This window comes from Dendropsophus ebraccatus, chromosome 4 (assembly GCF_027789765.1).
Source record: "Dendropsophus ebraccatus isolate aDenEbr1 chromosome 4, aDenEbr1.pat, whole genome shotgun sequence".
NCBI lineage: Eukaryota > Metazoa > Chordata > Amphibia > Anura > Hylidae > Dendropsophus > Dendropsophus ebraccatus.
Genome location: NC_091457.1, coordinates 4,547,135 through 4,570,154, shown reverse-complemented (window position 1 = coordinate 4,570,154; position 23,020 = coordinate 4,547,135). Strand labels below are relative to the sequence as shown.

Below are 23,020 nucleotides of genomic sequence, written 5' to 3'. Positions count from 1 at the left end.
GTGAGTGGTGACGGCAGGAGAGGGTGAGTATATTAGTGAGTGGTGACAGCAGGAGAGGGTGAGTATATTAGTGAGGTGAGTGGTGACGGCAAGAGAGGGTGAGTATATTAGTGAGGTGAGTGGTGACGGCAGGAGAGGGTGAGTATATTAGTGAGGTGAGTGGTGACAGCAGGAGAGGGTGAGTATATTAGTGAGGTGAGTGGTGATGGCAGGAGAGGGTGAGTATATTAGTGAGGTGAGTGGTGACAGCAGGAGAGGGTGAGTATATTAGTGAGGTGAGTGGTGATGGCAGGAGAGGGTGAGTATATTAGTGAGGTGAGTGGTGATGGCAGGAGAGGGTGAGTATATTAGTGAGTGGTGACAGCAGGAGAGGGTGAGTATATTAGTGAGGTGAGTGGTGACGGCAGGAGAGGGTGAGTATATTAGTGAGGTGAGTGGTGATGGCAGGAGAGGGTGAGTATATTAGTGAGGTGAGTGGTGATGGCAGGAGAGGGTGAGTATATTAGTGAGGTGAGTGGTGACGGCAGGAGAGGGTGAGTATATTAGTGAGGTGAGTGGTGACGGCAGGAGAGGGTGAGTATATTAGTGAGGTGAGTGGTGATGGCAGGAGAGGGTGAGTATATTAGTGAGGTGAGTGGTGACAGCAGGAGAGGGTGAGTATATTAGTGAGGTGAGTGGTGACAGCAGGAGAGGGTGAGTATATTAGTGAGGTGAGTGGTGACGGCAGGAGAGGGTGAGTATATTAGTGAGGTGAGTGGTGACGGCAGGAGAGGGTGAGTATATTAGTGAGGTGAGTGGTGACGGCAGGAGAGGGTGAGTATATTAGTGAGTGGTGACGGCAGGAGAGGGTGAGTATATTAGGGTCACTAGGGCAGGTAGTACGATCAGAGTAGGAGAGGAGCTCGGAGACATCTTCTTCTATCACCGGAGAGCCGTAGGTCTAGAGTTACACAGCGACTATGGTAGCAGCACAGGAAGCAGGGCCAAGAATCGCTGCCGCCACCTGCTGGTCAGGGGCAGTGTGGATCACACCAATACCATTGTGTGACTGTTCAGCCCATTTAGCTAAAGGGTTAAACAGGAATGAATTGGAGAACACAGCTCCTTTCTTCCAGAAACAGCGCTACCCCCCCCCCCCCCCCCCTCCTCTTTCCTCAGGATGTGAGTGGATGAAACAGCTGCAATACCAGGCACAGACTGAGCACAGGGGTGGCGCTGTCTCTGTATCAGGGAAGGAGAACCAGCCGCCCTGGAGGCCATGTATGATATGAATAGCTGGAGCTCTCTATTGTTATCTCTATTGCTATCCTCAGGCTGGGGTCACATTGTGTATTTTTAAATTTTGCAGCTTTTTTTTTAATTGCTTTTTGGTGTTTTCTGCAGGATGTGAGGGGTTTTCTGCAGGATGTGAGGGGTTATGTGCCACCACCGCCACCACGTGCCCCCCCATCCTCCGCTCCGACCCTTGTTTGTGCTGTGGATGAGGACGCGATGTTCTGCTCCGGGACACAATGTTCTTCCCTCCGCTCCCCGCCCCGCGGTGCGCACACACATGCCTCGCTCCCTGCCAAACCACCGCCGGCTGTGAGGGAATATTATGTAACCACAGGTTGCCGTGGAGACCGGCCACTCCCCTCATGCGGGAGGCGGGAGGCCCAGGATATTTAAATAACATAACGGCAGAAATGACAGAAGAGGAAAGAATAGCAGCGGTCATGGACCGACCCAACGGGGAGACACAGCCACAGGGCACGGGATTAACCCTGCACCTCCACTCAACTGTGATACCAGGCAATGCTCTGTGAGCTCCAGACTGATACATTGTACACAGCTAGTCCTGCTCTCAGCTGTATCCAGTGTAGACAATGCTCTGTGAGCTCCAGACTGATACATTGTACATAGCTAGTCCTGCTCTCAGCTGTACCCAGTGTAGACAATGCTCTGTGAGCTCCAGACTGATACACTATACATAGCTAGTCCTGCTCTCAGCTGTATCCAGTGTAGACAATGCTCTGTGAGCTCCAGACTGATACATTGTACATAGCTAGTCCTGCTCTCAGCTGTATCCAGTGTAGACAATGCTCTGTGAGCTCCAGACTGATACATTGTACATAGCTAGTCCTGCTCTCAGCTGTATCCAGTGTAGACAATGCTCTGTGAGCTCCAGACTGATACATTGTACACAGCTAGTCCTGCTCTCAGCTGTATCCAGTGTAGACAATGCTCTGTGAGCTCCAGACTGATACATTGTACATAGCTAGTCCTGCTCTCAGCTGTACCCAGTGTAGACAATGCTCTGTGAGCTCCAGACTGATACACTATACATAGCTAGTCCTGCTCTCAGCTGTATCCAGTGTAGACAATGCTCTGTGAGCTCCAGACTGATACATTGTACATAGCTAGTCCTGCTCTCAGCTGTATCCAGTGTAGACAATGCTCTGTGAGCTCCAGACTGATACATTGTACATAGCTAGTCCTGCTCTCAGCTGTATCCAGTGTAGACAATGCTCTGTGAGCTCCAGACTGATACATTGTACACAGCTAGTCCTGCTCTCAGCTGTATCCAGTGTAGACAATGCTCTGTGAGCTCCAGACTGATACATTGTACATAGCTAGTCCTGCTCTCAGCTGTACCCAGTGTAGACAATGCTCTGTGAGCTCCAGACTGATACACTATACATAGCTAGTCCTGCTCTCAGCTGTATCCAGTGTAGACAATGCTCTGTGAGCTCCAGACTGATACACTGTACATAGCTAGTCCTGCTCTCAGCTGTATCCAGTGTAGACAATGCTCTGTGAGCTCCAGACTGATACATTGTACATAGCTAGTCCTGCTCTCAGCTGTATCCAGTGTAGACAATGCTCTGTGAGCTCCAGGCTGATACATTGTACATAGACTCCTCATTGAGCACCATCCGTGTGACAGCGGCTCCCCCTAGTGGTGGTCTGTATGTGTGCGCCCTACCTGTGTGGGTGCGGATGTGCTTCTGTAAGTCTCCCGACGTCTTGAAGGACTTGGTGCAGTTCTCCTCGGTGCAGCGGTACGGCTTCTCCCCGGTGTGCGTCCTCACGTGGCTCTTTAACCCATAACCTGCAGGAAGCAATGAGATGTCACACCCAGGGCAGAGCTGCTCTCCTGCTCATCCATCCAGAGCTGCATTCACAATGCGGCTGGTTCCTTTGTAAATGTTCCTTTAAGGGGTTAGAGGTCACTCTGCACTTTCACCCTATCCCACAGAACACGATCACAGAAGAGCAGACCTGTAGCAAACGCCTTCCCACATCCGCCATGTTCACATTGGTACGGCCGGTCCCCGGTGTGCGAGCGCTCATGAACCTGAAAGACACAGAGGGTCCGTCACCAGATCGATATCCACAAACAGCAGGGAGACAACGGCTGTAATGGTGGCCGTGCTGGTGGTCAGAGACTGGGAAGAAATGTCTCAGTAGATGGAAAGATCCTTTAAGTAGTCAATATATAGAAGCTGTGATATCCACATCCTGGTCAGAGAGTCAGTGCAGAACCTACGCAACACCAATAAGCTTATTACCCAACAGCGCCCCCTGTCTGCAACAGTGCCAACCGCAGGAAGCAAGTATTAGAGTGTCAGTCACCTCATCAGTGCTGGAGCGTTATAAGAGGAGCGGCTGATATCAGTCACATATGGTGTAATAGGAGGTTATATCAGTAGTGGAGCGTTATAAGAGGAGTGGCTGATATCAGTCACATATGATGTTATATCAGTACTGGAGCGTTATAAGAGGAGCGGCTGATATCAGTCACATATGATGTAATAAGAGGTTATATCAGTACTGGAGCGTTATAAGAGGAGCGGCTGATATCAGTCACATATGATGTAATAGGAGGTTATATCAGTACTGGAGCGTTATAAGAGGAGCGGCTGATATCAGTCACATATGATGTAATAAGAGGTTATATCAGTACTGGAGCGTTATAAGAGGAGCGGCTGATATCAGTCACATATGATGTAATAGGAGGTTATATCAGTACTGGAGCATTATAAGAGGAGCGGCTGATATCAGTCACATATGATGTAATAGGAGGTTATATCAGTACTGGAGCGTTATAAGAGGAGCGGCTGATATCAGTCAGATGCTACAGCAGAGGTACCGTTAAAATAAAGTAGGTTAAGTTAGAAGTTGAGGGCCGGGCCGTCTGGACTGTACACCACGTCCTTGCTGGTGGTGTCTGATAATCTGTACTATGATCCCATCTGAGGACACTATTCTCCTGCCTGAGATGGCTGATACCAGAGAGCAGCAGATTGCCTTTGCTGATATGGGTTTCCCTCTATTACCTTGAGGTGATGGGCTGTAGTATAGAGCTTGCCGCACCCCTCGTAGTCGCAGCGGAACGCCTTCTCATTGGTCTGAGGGGCTTTCGCTGTCACTCGGGGGCCGTGCCCCTGTAACACTATCTGTAAATGACGAGAGAAAGATGGTCAGTACTCACAGAACGAAGGAGAACAAGACAACAGTATGGTCACCGGGAGCGGACAGCGCCACAGGGGGAGCGGGGCGTCAGCAGCAGCATCACAGGGGTCAGCGGGGCAGCGGCATCACAGGGGGAGCGGGGCAGCGGCATCACAGGGGAGCGGGGCAGCGGCATCACAGGGGTCAGCGGGGCAGCGGCATCACAGGGGTCAGCGGGGCAGCGGCATCACAGGGGGAGCGGGGCAGCGGCATCACAGGGGGAGCGGGGCAGCGGCATCACAGGGGTCAGCGGGGCAGCGGCATCACAGGGGTCAGCGGGGCAGCGGCATCACAGGGGTCAGCGGGGCAGCGGCATCACAGGGGTCAGCGGGGCAGCGGCATCACAGGGGTCAGCGGGGCAGCGGCATCACAGGGGTCAGCGGGGCAGCGGCATCACAGGGGTCAGCGGGGCAGCGGCATCACAGGGGTCAGCGGGGCAGCGGCATCACAGGGGGAGCAGGGCAGCGGCATCACAGGAGGAGCGGGGCAGCGGCATCACAGGGGGTGCGGGGCAGCGGCATCACAGGGGGAGCGGGGCATCAGTAGCAGCATCACAAGGGGTCAGTGGGTCAGCGGCATCAAAGGGGGCCAGCGGGTCAGCGGCATCACAGGGGGCCAGCAGGGCAGCGGCATCACAGGGGGCCAGCAGGGCAGCGGCATCACAGGGGGCCAGCAGGGCGTCAGTAGCAGCATCACAAGGGGTGAACCGGGAGCGGACAGCGTCACAGGAAGAGCGGGGCGTCAGCAGCAGCTTCACAGGGGGAGCGGGGCGGCAGCAGCATCATAGGGGAAGCGGCAGCATCATGGGTGTACACAGCCCCCACCCTCCGGTGCACAGCGCCCACCCTCCGGTGCACAGCGCCCACCCTCAGGTGCACAGCCCCCACCCTCAGGTGCACAGCCCCCACCCTCCGGTGCACAGCCCCCACCCTCCGGTGCACAGCCCCCACCCTTCGGTGCACAGCGCCCACCCTTCGGTGCACAGCGCCCACCCTCCAATGCACAGCGCCCACCCTCCGGTGCACAGCCACCACCCTCCGGTGCACAGCCACCACCCTCCGGTGCACAGCCACCACCCTCCGGTGCACAGCCACCACCCTCCGGTGCACAGCGCCCACCCTTCGGTACACAGCGCCCACCCTCCGGTGCACAGCGCCCACCCTCCAATGCACAGCGCCCACCCTCCGGTGCACAGCCACCACCCTCCGGTGCACAGCCCCCACCCTCCGGTGCACAGCCACCACCCTCCGGTGCACAGCCACCACCCTCCGGTGCACAGCCCCCACCCTCCGGTGCACAGCCACCACCCTCCGGTGCACAGCGCCCACCCTTCGGTACACAGCGCCCACCCTTCGGTGCACAGCGCCCACCCTCCAATGCACAGCGCCCACCCTCCGGTGCACAGCCACCACCCTCAGGTGCACAGCCCCCACCCTCAGGTGCACACCCCCCACCCTCAGGTGCACAGCCCCCACCCTCCGGTGCACAGCCCCCACCCTCCGGTGCACAGCCCCCACCCTCCGGTACACAGCCCCCACCCTCCGGTACACAGCGCCCACCCTCTGGTACACAGCGCCCACCTGCATCTTCTTCTCCTGCTCGGCCTCGCTGATCAGGGCGCTGCTGCTCACACTTTCGGCTCCTTCAATAGAAACCTGAAGTAAAGTGAGATGGCGGCCATCACTCCAGGGACATCAGTGTCTGGCGGATAGTGAGATACTTTACAATGTTTGTACCTTGGCGGCATACTGCTCCAGAGCGCTGATGGTGTCCGGGTCAATGGTGGCCTCCCCCGTGTGCAGCCCGGCCACCGTCCCGTCCGCCTGAATAGCCAGGATGGTGTCCGGCTGCGGGACCTGCACGGTGTGGTGGATGTACGCGGTGGTGCCGTCCTCCAGCTGCACCGCCTGCACCGAGCTCTGGTCATAGGAATCTGAGGGAGAGAAAGGGTTAACATCATGCAAAGGGTTAACACCACACGTATGTAAGGACCCAAACCATCAACTACCTTTGGTGGAGTGGTGGATGTAGGCGGTGGTCCCGTCCTCCAGCTGCACGGCCTGTCCATCCTCCAGACGTAGGGAGTCTACAGGAGACAGACAGTCCCATCATTACACCCATGGCAACTACTGCAAGGCTCATAAGTCTGCGCAGTATGAACAGGGGCTGTCCAGGACACTTAAAGGGGCTATCTAGGTTTAGAAAAGCATGGCTGCTTTGTACCAGAAACCCTACGAGGCACAGCAGTGGAGCAGCAGTCCGCCCTGGACTCTATAAGGCACGACAGAGGGGGCGGACCCTGAGAAGTATAGCAGGGGGTGGACTCTGAGGGGCGAGGTGGTTGCCTCTACAAGGCACAGCAGAATGGGGTGGGGGGGGACCCTACGCGGCACAATAGGGTGGGGGGGGGACTCTACGCTGCACAATAGGGTGGGGGTGGGGGGGACTCTACGCGGCACAATAGGGGGGTGGGTGGACCCTACAAGGCACAGCAGAATGGGGTGGGGGGGGGGACCCTACAAGGCACAATAGGGTGGGGGTGGGGGGGATCCTACGAGGCACAATAGGGGGGGGGGTGGACCCTACAAGGCACAGCAGAAAGGGGTGGGGGCGACCCTACGAGGCACGGCGGGGTTCGTGGACTCACCACTCTTCGGGACATGCTGGACATAGGCGGCGGAGCCATCCTCTAGCTGGATCACCTGCCCCTCCATAAGTTTCCCATCTGTAGAGAAGAGATTGGCGCTATCAATGACAGCGGGGTGTGGTGTCGGGGCACACAGTGGGGGGGCACACAGCGGGGTGCGGTGTCGGGGCACGCAGCAGGGGTGCAATGTCGGGGCACGCAGCAGGGGTGCGATGTCGGGGCACGCAGCAGGGGTGCAATGTCGGGGCACGCAGCGGGGGTGCAATGTCGGGGCACGCAGCGGGGGTGCAATGTCGGGGCACGCAGCGGGGGTGCAATGTCGGGGCACGCAGCGGGGGTTCAATGTCGGGGCACGCAGCGGGGGTGCAATGTCGGGGCACGCAGCAGGGGTGCAATGTCGGGGCACGCAGCAGGGGTGCAATGTCGGGGCACGCAGCGGGGTGTCGAAATACACAGCAGGGGGCGATGTCGGGGCACACAGCAGGGGGGCCATGTCGGGGCACGCAGCGGGGTGTGGGGGCACACAGGGCCGCTCACTCTTACCTTTTGCGTTGTGCTGTATGTAGGCGGTGGTGCCGTCCGCCAGGGTCACGGCCTGTAGACTCACCCCCTCCATGGTGTCCATGCTCTCCCCATCTGTAAGGACAGACGCCAGGATTATAACACGGACCACCCTTATTACACACCTCACCTATGCAAGGACGGAGCCTTACCGTCACCAGTCACCGCCTCAGTCAGGCACAGGGTGACATGGCCGCCATCGCCACCTCCGCCCGCAAACTCCGTCATCCCCTGGGAGTCGCGGTTGATCTGGGCGAGCAGCATGGTTTTACCTGCAGAGAAATAGGAACAATCTGGTGATTTATTCAATGCACAGGTGTCAGGCCCTACAGAACTACAATTCCCAGCATGCCTGGTAGCAGCATTCTAAGGCTCCTACTACATGGCCAGATCTCCAGCCGTCTATGGAGGCAAACGAGTGGCAGTGATCAGTGAGATCTGCCCTAGTGATGCACGATGCACCGAAATATCGATACTACTATCGATATTTCAGGCAGAAAAGTCCCCTCCTCCGCCCGCGCGCTCTCCGCTCCCAGCGGCGCCAAATTTAAATAGGCTATTTTACAGGGTATATGCCGCTGTCACACCTGACGGCGGCATTTAACCCCTCCTGAGCCGCTCCATATGCAGCAGGAGTCTGCTTCATTTGGAGCGGCCCCCACTGCTAATGACTGCGGCCCGCGACCTCGCGGACGGCAGTCATTTAACTATTCCCCCCCCCCACTCAGGACCCACTGCTGCAGCCAGGTCCCCCGTGCCACACCACCACTAGGACCTGCCGATGCAATTCGGTCCATTGCACCCTCCGGTGTCCACAATCCTGCCCACCCCCCTCTTTCCTTTGGGCCCTCCGGTACAGTGGCACAGAAACTCCCAGCATACCTTCTTGTGGGGAGTTGTTGTGTCAGGAGGCTGGTAATCCACTACAACTCCCAGCAGCACACCTTTTTGTGCACTACAACTCCCAGCATACCTTCTTGTGCACTACAACTCCCAGCATACCTTCTTGTGCACTACAACTCCCAGCATACCTTCTTGTGCACTACAACTCCCAGCACACCTTCTTGTGGGGAGTTGTACACAAGGAGGTATGCTGGAGATTTGTAGTGCACAAGGAGGTATGCTGAGGGTTGTAGTGCACAAGGAGGTATGCTGAGGGTTGTAGTACACAAGGAGGTATGCTGAGGGTTGTAGTACACAAGGAGGTATGCTGAGGGTTGTAGTGCACAAGGAGGTATGCTGAGGGTTGTAGTGCACAAGGAGGTATGCTGAGGGTTGTAGTGCACAAGGAGGTATGCTGAGGGTTGTAGTGCACAAGGAGGTATGCTGAGGGTTGTAGTGCACAAGGAGGTATGCTGAGGGTTGTAGTGCACAAGGAGGTATGCTGAGGGTTGTAGTGCACAAGGAGGTATGCTGCGGGGTAGAGGGGAATAAAAAAATGTAAAAAAAAAGTTTAAATTAAAAAAAAAAAAAAATCGTAATAAAAGGTTCTAATAATCCCTGTTCCCTTTTTTCAAAAAAATTATATTATATTTGTATTTTTACATATTTTTTTTTCAAGCTTTATTTAGTATCGAATTAGTATCGAAATAAGAAAGCTGGTATTGGTATTGAACTCAAAATTCTGGTATTGTGACATCCCGAATCTGCGCTCATCTGCAGAGCCGGAAGAAGGAGGCGCCAATCGCTGGGCCGTGCCGCACAACGTCCCCTGCACTGCAGCCATTTACATACATTGCTATAGTCGCACTGTTTATACAGGGAGATGTGCGGCCGATAGCGAGGACGTTCAATGCCGCAGAACTCCTTACCGATAATGAGCGGTGTATAGGGGGCTTTACTCACACCCCACCTGGCCTTTCCTAGATCTCACACGGCCATAGACCACCATGGTGTAAACTCCATCTATTTGTGGTGCTCTGTCCCAGAAATACAGGGACCCCTGTTCTGGTGACTGGTGGGCCCTACTACTGATGGCAGGCACTGGGGGGCAGCACTGGGTCACTGTGTGATACTATGAGGGGAGGTTTGTCCAGGCATGGCGGCTATAGAAAGCTTTATATCAGCCCTCTGTCATCTATATCATATGCTATGGTGATGTCACATCCTGTATACACTGGGACTATCATACAGAGTACAGGGTACTACACTATATATCACTGTATACACCATCATACAGAGTACAGGGTACTACACTATATATCACTGTATACACCAGGACTATCATACAGAGTACAGGGTACTACACTATATATCACTGTATACACCATCATACAGAGTACAGGGTACTACACTATATATCACTGTATACACCATCATACAGAGTACAGGGTACTACACTATATATCACTGTATACACCAGGACCATCATACAGAGTACAGGGTACTACACTATATATCACTGTATACACCAGGACTATCATACAGAGTACAGGGTACTACACTATATATCACTGTATACACCATCATACAGAGTACAGGGTACTACACTATATATCACTGTATACACCATCATACAGAGTACAGGGTACTACACTATATATCACTGTATACACCATCATACAGAGTACAGGGTACTACACTATATATCACTGTATACACCAGGACCATCATACAGAGTACAGGGTACTACACTATATATCACTGTATACACCAGGACTATCATACAGAGTACAGGGTACTACACTATATATCACTGTATACACCATCATACAGAGTACAGGGTACTACACTATATATCACTGTATACACCATCATACAGAGTACAGGGTACTACACTATATATCACTGTATACACCATCATACAGAGTACAGGGTACTACACTATATATCACTGTATACACCATCATACAGAGTACAGGGTACTACACTATATATCACTGTATACACCAGGACCATCATACAGAGTACAGGGTACTACACTATATATCACTGTATACACCAGGACCATCATACAGAGTACAGGGTACTACACTATATATCACTGTATACACCAGGACTATCATACAGAGTACAGGGTACTACACTATATATCACTGTATACACCATCATACAGAGTACAGGGTACTACACTATATATCACTGTATACACCATCATACAGAGTACAGGGTACTACACTATATATCACTGTATACACCAGGACCATCATACAGAGTACAGGGTACTACACTATATATCACTGTATACACCAGGACTATCATACAGAGTACAGGGTACTACACTATATATCACTGTATACACCATCATACAGAGTACAGGGTACTACACTATATATCACTGTATACACCATCATACAGAGTACAGGGTACTACACTATATATCACTGTATACACCGGGACAATAGTATACATAGGGGGACATTTATAAACCTTATGTCTGCATAAAATACACACCCATATACATACATGTATACATCGCCTCTGTATATATATATATATATATATATATATATATATATATATATATATATATATATATATACACATATATATATATATATATATATATATATATATATATATATATATATACATACATATACAGTGGTACCTTGGTTTAAGAGATCACAGTTTTTCAAAATTGTGACTTGGTGTAAGAGCATTGCTTTGGTGTAAGAGCTCCCTGTACTGGGTGGGAGGGGGAGTGGGGGAGGGGCATGGCCTGCATAGCGGGGTCTACAGCCCTGTACGCTGACCCAGGAAGTCTCCCTCACCTTCCAAATCATAGCATATCCACTTCAGCCTGGGGCTTACATCAGAGGACAGGACTGTGGGGGTAATCTCTCCATAGCTGTAACCCCTCTCTCCCCGGACAGAGAGCGCTGCATGTATGGGCCCACATCTGCCCTGCTCATTCCCTCCTGCTCCCGGCAGTCTCTGTCCGCCCTTGTGTTTCCCATCCCCTCCATTACTGTACAGTCACTTATATCACAGATTCTGCTGTTTCTGAATGTTTCATCTGTTCTACATGTTATTCAGAATAATAATCAGTATATTTGGGGGGTGGAACCAATTGTCTGCAGATCAGTGATTTCTTATAGGAAAATTTGCTTTGGTTTAAGAGTGGATTTGGATTACAAGCGCCATCCCGGAACGGATTATGCTCGTAATCCAAGGCACCACTGTGTGTATATATATATGTATATGTGACCTCTGTATATATTATATATGTGTATATGTGACCTCTGTATATATTATATATGTGTATACGTCTCCTCTGTATATATTATATGTGTGTATATGTGACCTCTGTATATATTATATATGTGTATATGTGACCTCTGTATATATTATATATGTGTATACGTCTCCTCTGTATATATTATATATGTGTATATGTCACCTCTGTATATATATGTGTATACATCACCTCTGTATATATTATATATGTGTATACGTCACCTCTATATATATTATATATGTGTATACGTCTCCTCTGTATATATTATATATGTGTGTCACCTCTGTATATATTATATATGTGTATACGTCACCTCTGTATATATTATATATGTGTATACATCACCTCTGTATATATATGTGTATACATCACCTCTGTATATATTATATATGTGTATACATCACCTCTGTATATATTATATATGTGTATACATCACCTCTGTATATATATATATGTGTCACCTCTGTATATATTATATATGTGTATACATCACCTCTGTATATATTATATATGTGTATACATCACCTCTGTATATATTATATATGTGTCACCTCTGTATATATTATATATGTGTATACATCACCTCTGTATATAGTATATATGTGTATACATCACCTCTGTATATATTATATATGTGTATACGTCACCTCTGTATATATTATATATGTGTATACATCACCTCTGTATATATTATATATGTGTATACATCACCTCTGTATATATTATATATGTGTATACATCACCTCTGTATATATTATATATGTGTATACATCACCTCTGTATATATTATATATGTGTATACGTCACCTCTGTATATAGTATATATATGTGTGTATACGTCTCCTCTGTATATATTATATATGTGTATGCATCACCTCTGTATTTAGTATATGTGTATACGTCACCTCTGTATATAGTATATATGTGTATATGTCACCTCTGTATATATTATATATATGTATATGTCACCTCTGTATATATTATATATGTGTATACGTCACCTCTGTATATATTATATATGTGTATATTTCACCTCTGTGTATATATATATATATATATATATATATGTGTGTGTATACGTCCCCTCTGTATATATTATATATGTGTATACTTCACCTCTGTATATATTATATATGTGTATACATCACATCTGTATATATTATATGTGTGTCACCTCTGTATATATTATATATGTGTATACATCACATCTGTATATATTATATATGTGTCACCTCTGTATATATTATATATGTGTATACATCACCTTTGTATATATTATATATGTGTATGCATCACCTCTGTATATATTATACGTGTATACATCACCTCTGTATATATTATATATATGTGTATACGTCACCTCTGTATATATTCTATATGTGTATACGTCACCTCTGTATATATTCTATATGTGTATACGTCACCTCTGTATATATTCTATATGTGTATACGTCACCTCTGTATATATTATATATGTGTATACGTCACCTCTGTATATATTATATATATGTGTATACATCACCTCTGTATATATTATATAGGTGTATACGTCACCTCTGTATATATTATATATGTGTATATGTCACCTCTGTATATATATGTGTATACATCACCTCTGTATATATTATATATGTGTATACGTCACCTCTATATATATTATATATGTGTATACGTCTCCTCTGTATATATTATATATGTGTATACGTCTCCTCTGTATATATTATATATGTGTAAATGTTACCTCTGTATATATTATATATGTGTGTCACCTCTGTATATATTATATGGCTATGTTCACACTACGTATATTTCAGGCAGTATTCGGTCCTCATAGCAACCAAAACCAGGAGTGGACTAAAAACCCAGAAAGGATCTGATCACATAATGTTGTAATTGAGTGGATGGCCGCCATATAACAGTAAATAACTTCCATTATTTCAATATAACAGCCGTTGTTTTAAAATAACAGCAAATATTTACCGTTATATGGCGGCCATCCACTCAATTACACCATTATGTGATCAGAGCCTTTCTGTGTTTTCAATCCACTCCTGGTTTTGGTTGCTATACAGCCTCAAATATACGTAGTGTGAACCCAGCCTATATGTGTATACATCAACTCTGTATATATTATATATGTGTATACGTCACCTCTGTATATATTATATATGTGTATACATCACCTCTGTATATATTATATGTGTATACATCACCTCTGTATATATTATATATGTGTGTCACCTCTGTATATAGTATATATGTGTGTCACCTCTGTATATAGTATATATGTGTGTCACCTCTGTATATAGTATATATGTGTGTCACCTCTGTATATAGTATATATGTGTGTCACCTCTGTATATATTATATATATGTGTATACATCACCTCTGTATATATTATATATGTGTATATGTCACCTCTGTATATATATATATATATATATGTGTATATGTCACCTCTGTATATATTATATATGTGTATACGTCCCCTCTGTATATATATGTGTATACGTCACCTCTGTATATATTATATATGTGTATACATCACCTCTGTATATATTATATATGTGTGTCACCTCTGTATATAGTATATATGTGTGTCACCTCTGTATATAGTATATATGTGTGTCACCTCTGTATATAGTATATATGTGTGTCACCTCTGTATATATTATATATATGTGTATACATCACCTCTGTATATATTATATATGTGTATACATCACCTCTGTATATATTATATATGTGTATACGTCACCTCTGTATATATTATATGTATATGTCCCCTCTGTATATATTATATATGTGTATACATCACCTCTGTATATATTATATATGTGTATACGTCACCTCTGTATATAGTATATATGTGTATACATCCCCTCTGTATATATTATATGTGTGTATACATCACATCTGTATATATTATATATGTGTATATGTCACCTCTGTATATATATATATATATATATGTGTATATGTCACCTCTGTATATATTATATATGTGTATACATCACCTCTGTATATATTATATATGTGTATATGTCTCCTCTGTATATATTATATATGTGTATACATCACCTCTGTATATATATGTGTATACATCACCTCTGTATATATTATATATGTGTATATGTCTCCTCTGTATATATTATATATGTGTATATGTCACCTCTGTATATATTATATATGTGTATATGTCACCTCTGTATATATTATATATGTGTGTCACCTCTGTATATATTATATATGTGTATATGTCACCTCTGTATATATTATATATGTGTATACGTCTCCTCTGTATATATATGTGTATACGTCTCCTCTGTATATATTATATATATGTGTATACATCACCTCTGTATATATTATATATGTGTATACATCACCTCTGTATATATTATATATGTGTATACGTCACCTCTGTATATATTATATGTATATGTCCCCTCTGTATATATTATATATGTGTATACATCACCTCTGTATATAGTATATACGTGTATACATTACCTCTGTATATATTATATATGTGTATATGTCACCTCTGTATATATTATATATATGTGTATACGTCTCCTCTGTATATATTGTATATGTGTGTATATATCACCTCTGTATATATTATATATGTGTATATGTCACCTCTGTATATATATATATATATATATATATATATATATATATGTGTATACGTCCCCTCTGTATATATTATATATGTGTATACCTCACCTCTGTATATATTAAATATGTGTATACATCACCTCTGTATATATTATATATGTGTATATGTCACCTCTGTATATATATATATATATATATATATATATATATATATATGTGTATACGTCCCCTCTGTATATATTATATATGTGTATACCTCACCTCTGTATATATTAAATATGTGTATACCTCACCTCTGTATATATTAAATATGTGTATATGTCACCTCTGTATATATTATGTGTATACATCACCTCTGTATATAGTATATGTGTGTCCCCTCTGTATATATTATATATGTGTATACTTCACCTCTGTATATATGTGTATACGTCACCTCTGTATATATATGTGTATGTCACCTCTGTATATATTATATGTGTATACATCACCTCTGTATATAGTATATACGTGTATACATCACCTCTGTATATATTATATATGTGTATACATCACCTCTGTATATATTATATGTCTATACTTACCCTCTGTATATATTATATATGTGTATACGTCCCCGCTGTATATATTATATATGTGTATACATCACCTCTGTATATATTATATATGTGTATACCTCACCTCTGTATATATTATATATGTGTATACGTCACCTCTGTATATATTATATATGTGTATACGTCACCTCTGTATATATTATATATGTGTATACGTCACCTCTGTATATATATGTGTATATGTCATCTCTGTGTATATTATATATGTGTATACATCACCTCTGTATATATTATATATGTGTATATGTCACCTCTGTATATATTATATATGTGTATACATCACCTCTGTATATATTATATATGTGTGTCACCTCTGTATATATTATATATGTGTGTATGTCACCTCTGTATATATTATATATGTGTATACATCACCTCTGTATATATTATATATATGTGTATACATCACCTCTGTATATAGTATATATGTGTATACGTCTCCTCTGTATATATTATATATGTGTATACATCACCTCTGTATATATTATATATGTGTATACATCACCTCTGTATATATTATATATGTGTATATGTCACCTCTGTATATATTATATATGTGTATACGTCACCTCTGTATATATTATATATGTGTATACGTCACCTCTGTATATAGTATATATGTGTATACGTCCCCTCTGTATATATTATATGTGTATACATCACATCTGTATATATTATATATGTGTATATGTCACCTCTGTATATATATATATATGTGTATATGTCACCTCTGTATATATTATATATGTGTATACATCACCTCTGTATATATTATATATGTGTATATGTCTCCTCTGTATATATTATATATGTGTATACATCACCTCTGTATATATATGTGTATACATCACCTCTGTATATATTATATATGTGTATATGTCTCCTCTGTATATATTATATATGTGTATATGTCACCTCTGTATATATTATATATGTGTATATGTCACCTCTGTATTATATATGTGTGTCACCTCTGTATATATTATATATGTGTATATGTCACCTCTGTATATATTATATATGTGTATACGTCTCCTCTGTATATATATATGTGTATATGTCTCCTCTGTATATATTATATATGTGTATACATCACCTCTGTATATATTATATATGTGTATACATCACCTCTGTATATATTATATATGTGTATACATCCCCTCTGTATATGTGTATACGTCACCTCTGTATATATATATATATGTGTATACATCACCTCTGTATATATTATATATATGTGTATACATCACCTCTGTATATAGTATATATGTGTATATGTCACCTCTGTATATATTATATATGTGTCACCTCTGTATATATTATATATGTGTATACATCACCTCTGTATATATTATATATGTGTATACATCCCCTCTGTATATGTGTATACGTCACCTCTGTATATATATATATATGTGTATACATCACCTCTGTATATATTATATATATGTGTATACATCACCTCTGTATATAGTATATATGTGTATACGTCACCTCTGTATATATTATATGTGTGTATACATCACCTCTGTATATATTATATGTGTGTATACATCACCTCTGTATATATTATATATGTGTGTATACATCACCTCTGTATATATTATATATGTGTATACATCACCTCTGTATATATTATATATGTGTATACATCCCCTCTGTATATGTGTATACGTCACCTCTGTATATATATATATATGTGTATACATCACCTCTGTATATATTATATATATGTGTATACATCACCTCTGTATATAGTATATATGTGTATACGTCACCTCTGTATATATTATATGTGTGTATACATCACCTCTGTATATATTATATGTGTGTATACATCACCTCTGTATATATTATATATGTGTATACATCCCCTCTGTATATATTATGTGTATACGTCACCTCTGTATATATATGTGTATACGTCCCCTCTGTATATATTATATATGTGTATACATCACCTCTGTATATATTATATATGTGTATACGTCCCCTCTGTATATATTATGTGTATACGTCACCTCTGTATATATTATATATGTGTATACGTCACCTCTGTATATATTATATATGTGTATACGTCACCTCTGTATATATTATATATGTGTATACATCACCTCTGTATATATTATATATGTGTATACGTCACCTCTGTATATATTATATATGTGTATACGTCACCTCTGTATATATTATATATGTGTATACGTCTCCTCTGTATATATTATATATGTGTATACGTCTCCTCTGTATATATTATATATATGTGTATACATCACCTCTGTATATGTTACCTGTGTGTGTATATATATATGTATGTGTATATATCACCTCTGTGTGTGTATATATATATATATATATATATATATCTCCTATACGTACGGTGTGTATAATATGTATATACGTCCCACGTGTTGCTGTCCCGGCGGTGACGTCATGTGTCTTCTCAGTGACGTCACCGCCGTACAGCCGCCGCACTGTGATATAACACTGTATTCCCCGGTTCTCCTCCTCCGCCGCCCCCTCCGTGCTCCCCGCCCGGTCTCCGGTATGTGCGGCGCCGGGGTCGGGCGGCTGTGTGGGCCGCGGCCTGCGGGGAGGCCTGGGGATGGAGCGGCCGGGGCGCCGGGCAGAGCGGAGGCCGGGCTGTGGAGCAGTGAGGGCGGGCGGCAGTGGGGGCCAGGCGGGGGCGCTGTCCGCTGTGCGGGGAGAGGCAGCAGCAGTGGCGGCGGAGGAGCACACGGGAGCGGCTCTCCCCCCGGCCCAGCACTGCGCTCCCGGCACCGCCGCACAAGGCACACTGGGTAACAGTTATATACCAACCTCCGACACAATTTTCCAACAATTCCTCCGTCCGACCACCATGCATCAGGGCAGGAAACAGCCGCGCGGTCCCGCCCCGCACCCGGGATAGCCGCATAACACAGCCGAGAGGAGGAGCCCCGGCCGCGGCTAAGCCTCGCCAGCCGCCTGCTGATTGGCTGAGGGGGATGCTGCCGGCAGGATACCGCTCTCTGATTGGTCATTTGATCCATGTGAACGACTCTCGTTTTGTTATACAGAGCGCAGGGCGCCTGAGAGGAGACTGGAGAACCCGCCCACATCTGGGACTTGCCGCTCATTGGTTTGTAAGCACATGACGTCGCATCGTCTGCGATACTGGTTGGGTGTAGGAGCTGTCAGGTTAGCGAGGCCCCGCCCAGAAGTGCCGGAGAAGGTGCTGGTTCTGGGGCTGAGGGGAGCGGCCGCCATCTTGTGCTGTGGCACCGACCGGTGATGATGGCGGGGCCCCGGGGAGCCCATGTCCGCCTGGTTCCCCGTGCTGCCGCCTTCACTGCTGTATGTCAGGGATGTACAGGCCTGTCCGAGCCTGAAAACACCAGCGGAGCGTCCCGACACAGTGGCGGATTAGGAACATGTGACCGGCGGCTCCGCGCCTCATGTACCGTGCACGGCGGTCATACTGCTGTGCTACACAGACTGCTGCTGTAATACTCTGTGCTGCTGGGACCCTGCTCCTAGTATCACCTCACACCTCCTGCTGTAATACTCTGTGCTGCTGGGACCCTGCTCCTAGTATCTGACCTCTCACCCCCTGCTGTAATACTCTGTGCTGCTGGGACCCTGCTCCTAGTATCACCTCACACCTCCTGCTGTAATACTCTGTGCTGCTGGGACCCTGCTCCTAGTATCTGACCTCTCACCCCCTGCTGTAATACTCTGTGCTGCTGGGACCCTGCTCCTAGTATCACCTCACACCTCCTGCTGTAATACTCTGTGCTGCTGGGACCCTGCTCCTAGTATCTGACCTCTCACCCCCTGCTGTAATACTCTGTGCTGCTGGGACCCTGCTCCTAGTATCACCTCACACCTCCTGCTGTAATACTCTGTGCTGCTGGGACCCTGCTCCTAGTATCACCTCACACCTCCTGCTGTAATACTCTGTGCTGCTGGGACCCTGCTCCTAGTATCTGACCTCTCACCCCTCCTCCTGCTGTAATACTCTGTGCTGCTGGGACCCTGCTCCTAGTATCTGACCTCTCACCCCCTGCTGTAATACTCTGTGCTGCTGGGACCCTGCTCCTACTATCACCTCACACCTCCTTCTGTAATACTCTGTGCTGCTGGGACCCTGCTCCTAGTATCTGACCTCTCACCCCTCCTCCTGCTGTAATACTCTGTGCTGCTGGGACCCTGCTCCTAGTATCTGACCTCTCACCCCTCCTGCTGTAATACTCTGTGCTGCTGGGACCCTGCTCCTAGTATCTGACCTCTCACCCCCTGCTGTAATACTCTGTGCTGCTGGGACCCTGCTCCTAGTATCTGACCTCACACCCCCTGCTGTAATACTCTGTGCTGCTGGGACCCTGCTCCAAGTATCTGACCTCTCCCTCCTGCTGTAATACTCTGTGCTGCTGGGACCCTGCTCCTAGTATCTGACCTCACCCCCCCTCCTGCTGTAATACTCTGTGCTGCTGGGACCCTGCTCCTAGTATCTGACCTCACACCCCCTGCTGTAATACTCTGTGCTGCTGGGACCCTGCTCCTAGTATCACCTCACACTTCCTGCTGTAATACTCTGTGCTGCTGGGACCCTGCTCCTAGTATGTGACCTCACACCCCTCCTCCTGCTGTAATACTCTGTGCTGCTGGGACCCTGCTCCTAGTATGTGACCTCACACCCCCTGCTGTAATACTCTGTGCTGCTGGGACCCTGCTCCTAGTATCTGACCTCACCCCCCCTCCTGCTGTAATACTCTGTGCTGCTGGGACCCTGCTCCTAGTATGTGACCTCACACCCCCTGCTGTAATACTCTGTGCTGCTGGGACCCTGCTCCTAGTATCTGACCTCACACCCTTTGCTGTAATACTCTGTGCTGCTGGGACCCTGCTCCTAGTATCTGACCTCACCCCCCTGCTGTAATACTCTGTGCTGCTGGGACCCTGCTCCTAGTATCTGACCTCTCCCTTCTGCTGTAATACTCTGTGCTGCTGGGGCTCTGCTCCTAGTATCTGACCTCTCCCTCCTGCTGTAATACTCTGTGCTGCAGTCAGGGGGAGCTAGGCAGGCCAAAACGCAGAACAGTGGGATTGTCGGTGCTGAGGGGCTGCAGGCTGTCACTGAGACAGGAGGAGGTGGGCAAAGTATTCAGTACAGTCTTGTAAATTGTAATACATGGCGGGCAGGCTCCTCTCTCCCTATGTAATACATGGCGCGCAGGCTCCTCTCTACCTATGTAATACCTGGCGGGCAGGCTCCTCTCTCCCTATGTAATACCTGGTGGGCAGGCTCCTCTCTCCCTATGTGACACCTGGCGCGCAGGCTCTTCTCTTCCTAGGTAATCCCTGGCGGGCAGGGTCCTCTCTCCCTATGTAATCCCTGGCGGGCAGGGTCCTCTCTCCCTATGTAATACCTGGCGGGCAGGCTCCTCTCTCCCTATGTAATACCTGGCGGGCAGGCTCCTCTCTCCCTATGTAAGTCCTGGCGGGCAGGGTCCTCTCTCTATGTAAGTCCTGGCGGGCAGGGTCCTCTCTCTATGTAAGCCCTGGCGGGCAGGCTCCTCTCTCCCTATGTAAGTCCTGGCGGGCAGGGTCCTCTCTCTATGTAAGTCCTGGCGGGCAGGGTCCTCTCTCCCTATGTAATACCTGGCGGGCAGGCTCCTCTCTCCCTATGTAATACCTGGCGGGCAGGCTCCTCTCTCCCTATGTAAGTCCTCGGGGGCAGGCTCCTCTCTCCCTATGTAAGTCCTGGCGGGCAGGCTCCTCTCTCCCTATGTAATACCTGGCGGGCAAGGTCATCTCTCCCTATGTAATACATGGCGGGCAGGCTCCTCTCTCCCTATGTAATACCTGGCGGGCAGGCTCCTCTCTCCCTATGTAATACCTGGCGGGCAGGCTTCTCTCTCTATGTAATACCTGGCGGGCAGGCTTCTCTCTCTATGTAATACCTGGCGGGCAGGCCTCTCTCCCTATGTAATACATGGCGGGCAGGCTCCTCTCTCTCTATGTAATACCTGGGGGCAGGGTCCTCTCTCCCTATGTAAGCCCTGGTGGGCAGGCTCCTCTCTCCCTATGTAAGCCCTGGCAGGCTCCTCTCTCCCTATGTAATACCTGGCGGGCAGGCTCCTCTCTCCCTATGTAATACCTGGCGGGCAGGCTTCTCTCTCTATGTAATACCTGGGGGCAGGCTCCTCTCTCCCTATGTAAGCCCTGGCAGGCAGGCTCCTCTCTCCCTAGGTAGGTCCTCGGGGGCAGGCTCCTCTCTCCCTAGGTAGGTCCTCGGGGGCAGGCTCCTCTCTCCCTAGGTAGGTCCTCGGGGGCAGGCTCCTCTCTCCCTAGGTAGGTCCTCGGGGGCAGGCTCCTCTCTCCCTAGGTAGGTCCTCGGGGGCAGGCTCCTCTCTCCCTAGGTAGGTCCTCGGGGGCAGGCTCCTCTCTCCCTATGTAAGCCCTGGCGGGCAGGCTCCTCTCTCCCTATGTAGGTCCTTGGGGGCAGGCTCCTCTTTCCCTATGTAGGTCCTCGGGGGCAGGCTCCTCTCTCCCTATGTAGGTCCTCGGGGGCAGGCTCCTCTATCCCTATGTAGGTCCTCGGGGGCAGGCTCCTCTTTCCCTATGTAGGTCCTCGGGGGCAGGCTCCTCTTTCCCTATGTAGGTCCTCGGGGGCAGGCTCCTCTTTCCCTATGTAGGTCCTCGGGGGCAGGCTCCTCTTTCCCTATGTAGGTCCTCGGGGGCAGGCTCCTCTCTCCCTATGTAGGTCCTCGGGGGCAGGCTCCTCTCTCCCTATGTAGGTCCTCGGGGGCAGGCTCCTCTCTCCCTATGTAGGTCCTCGGGGGCAGGCTCCTCTTTCCCTATGTAGGTCCTCGGGGGCAGGCTCCTCTCTCCCTATGTAGGTCCTCGGG

The 23,020-nt window shown here is 47.0% G+C and overlaps 1 protein-coding gene across 1 annotated transcript in view; it reads right to left on the bottom strand.

The window, feature by feature from the left end:
- Positions 1-19,052, bottom strand: part of ZNF143 (zinc finger protein 143) — a 28,851-nt gene extending 9,799 nt beyond the window's left edge. The window contains exons 1-10 of the mRNA XM_069968033.1: positions 18,948-19,052; positions 7,855-7,974; positions 7,685-7,777; positions 7,142-7,219; positions 6,503-6,580; positions 6,231-6,427; positions 6,075-6,149; positions 4,320-4,439; positions 3,262-3,337; positions 2,966-3,091 (exon numbers count right to left, since the gene is read on the bottom strand). Of these exons, the coding sequence (XP_069824134.1) occupies positions 2,966-3,091; positions 3,262-3,337; positions 4,320-4,439; positions 6,075-6,149; positions 6,231-6,427; positions 6,503-6,580; positions 7,142-7,219; positions 7,685-7,777; positions 7,855-7,974; positions 18,948-19,044 (1,060 nt within the window). The 5' untranslated portion in view covers positions 19,045-19,052. The remainder of the gene's footprint in view (positions 1-2,965; positions 3,092-3,261; positions 3,338-4,319; positions 4,440-6,074; positions 6,150-6,230; positions 6,428-6,502; positions 6,581-7,141; positions 7,220-7,684; positions 7,778-7,854; positions 7,975-18,947) is intronic.
- Positions 19,053-23,020: the final 3,968 nt, after the last annotated feature.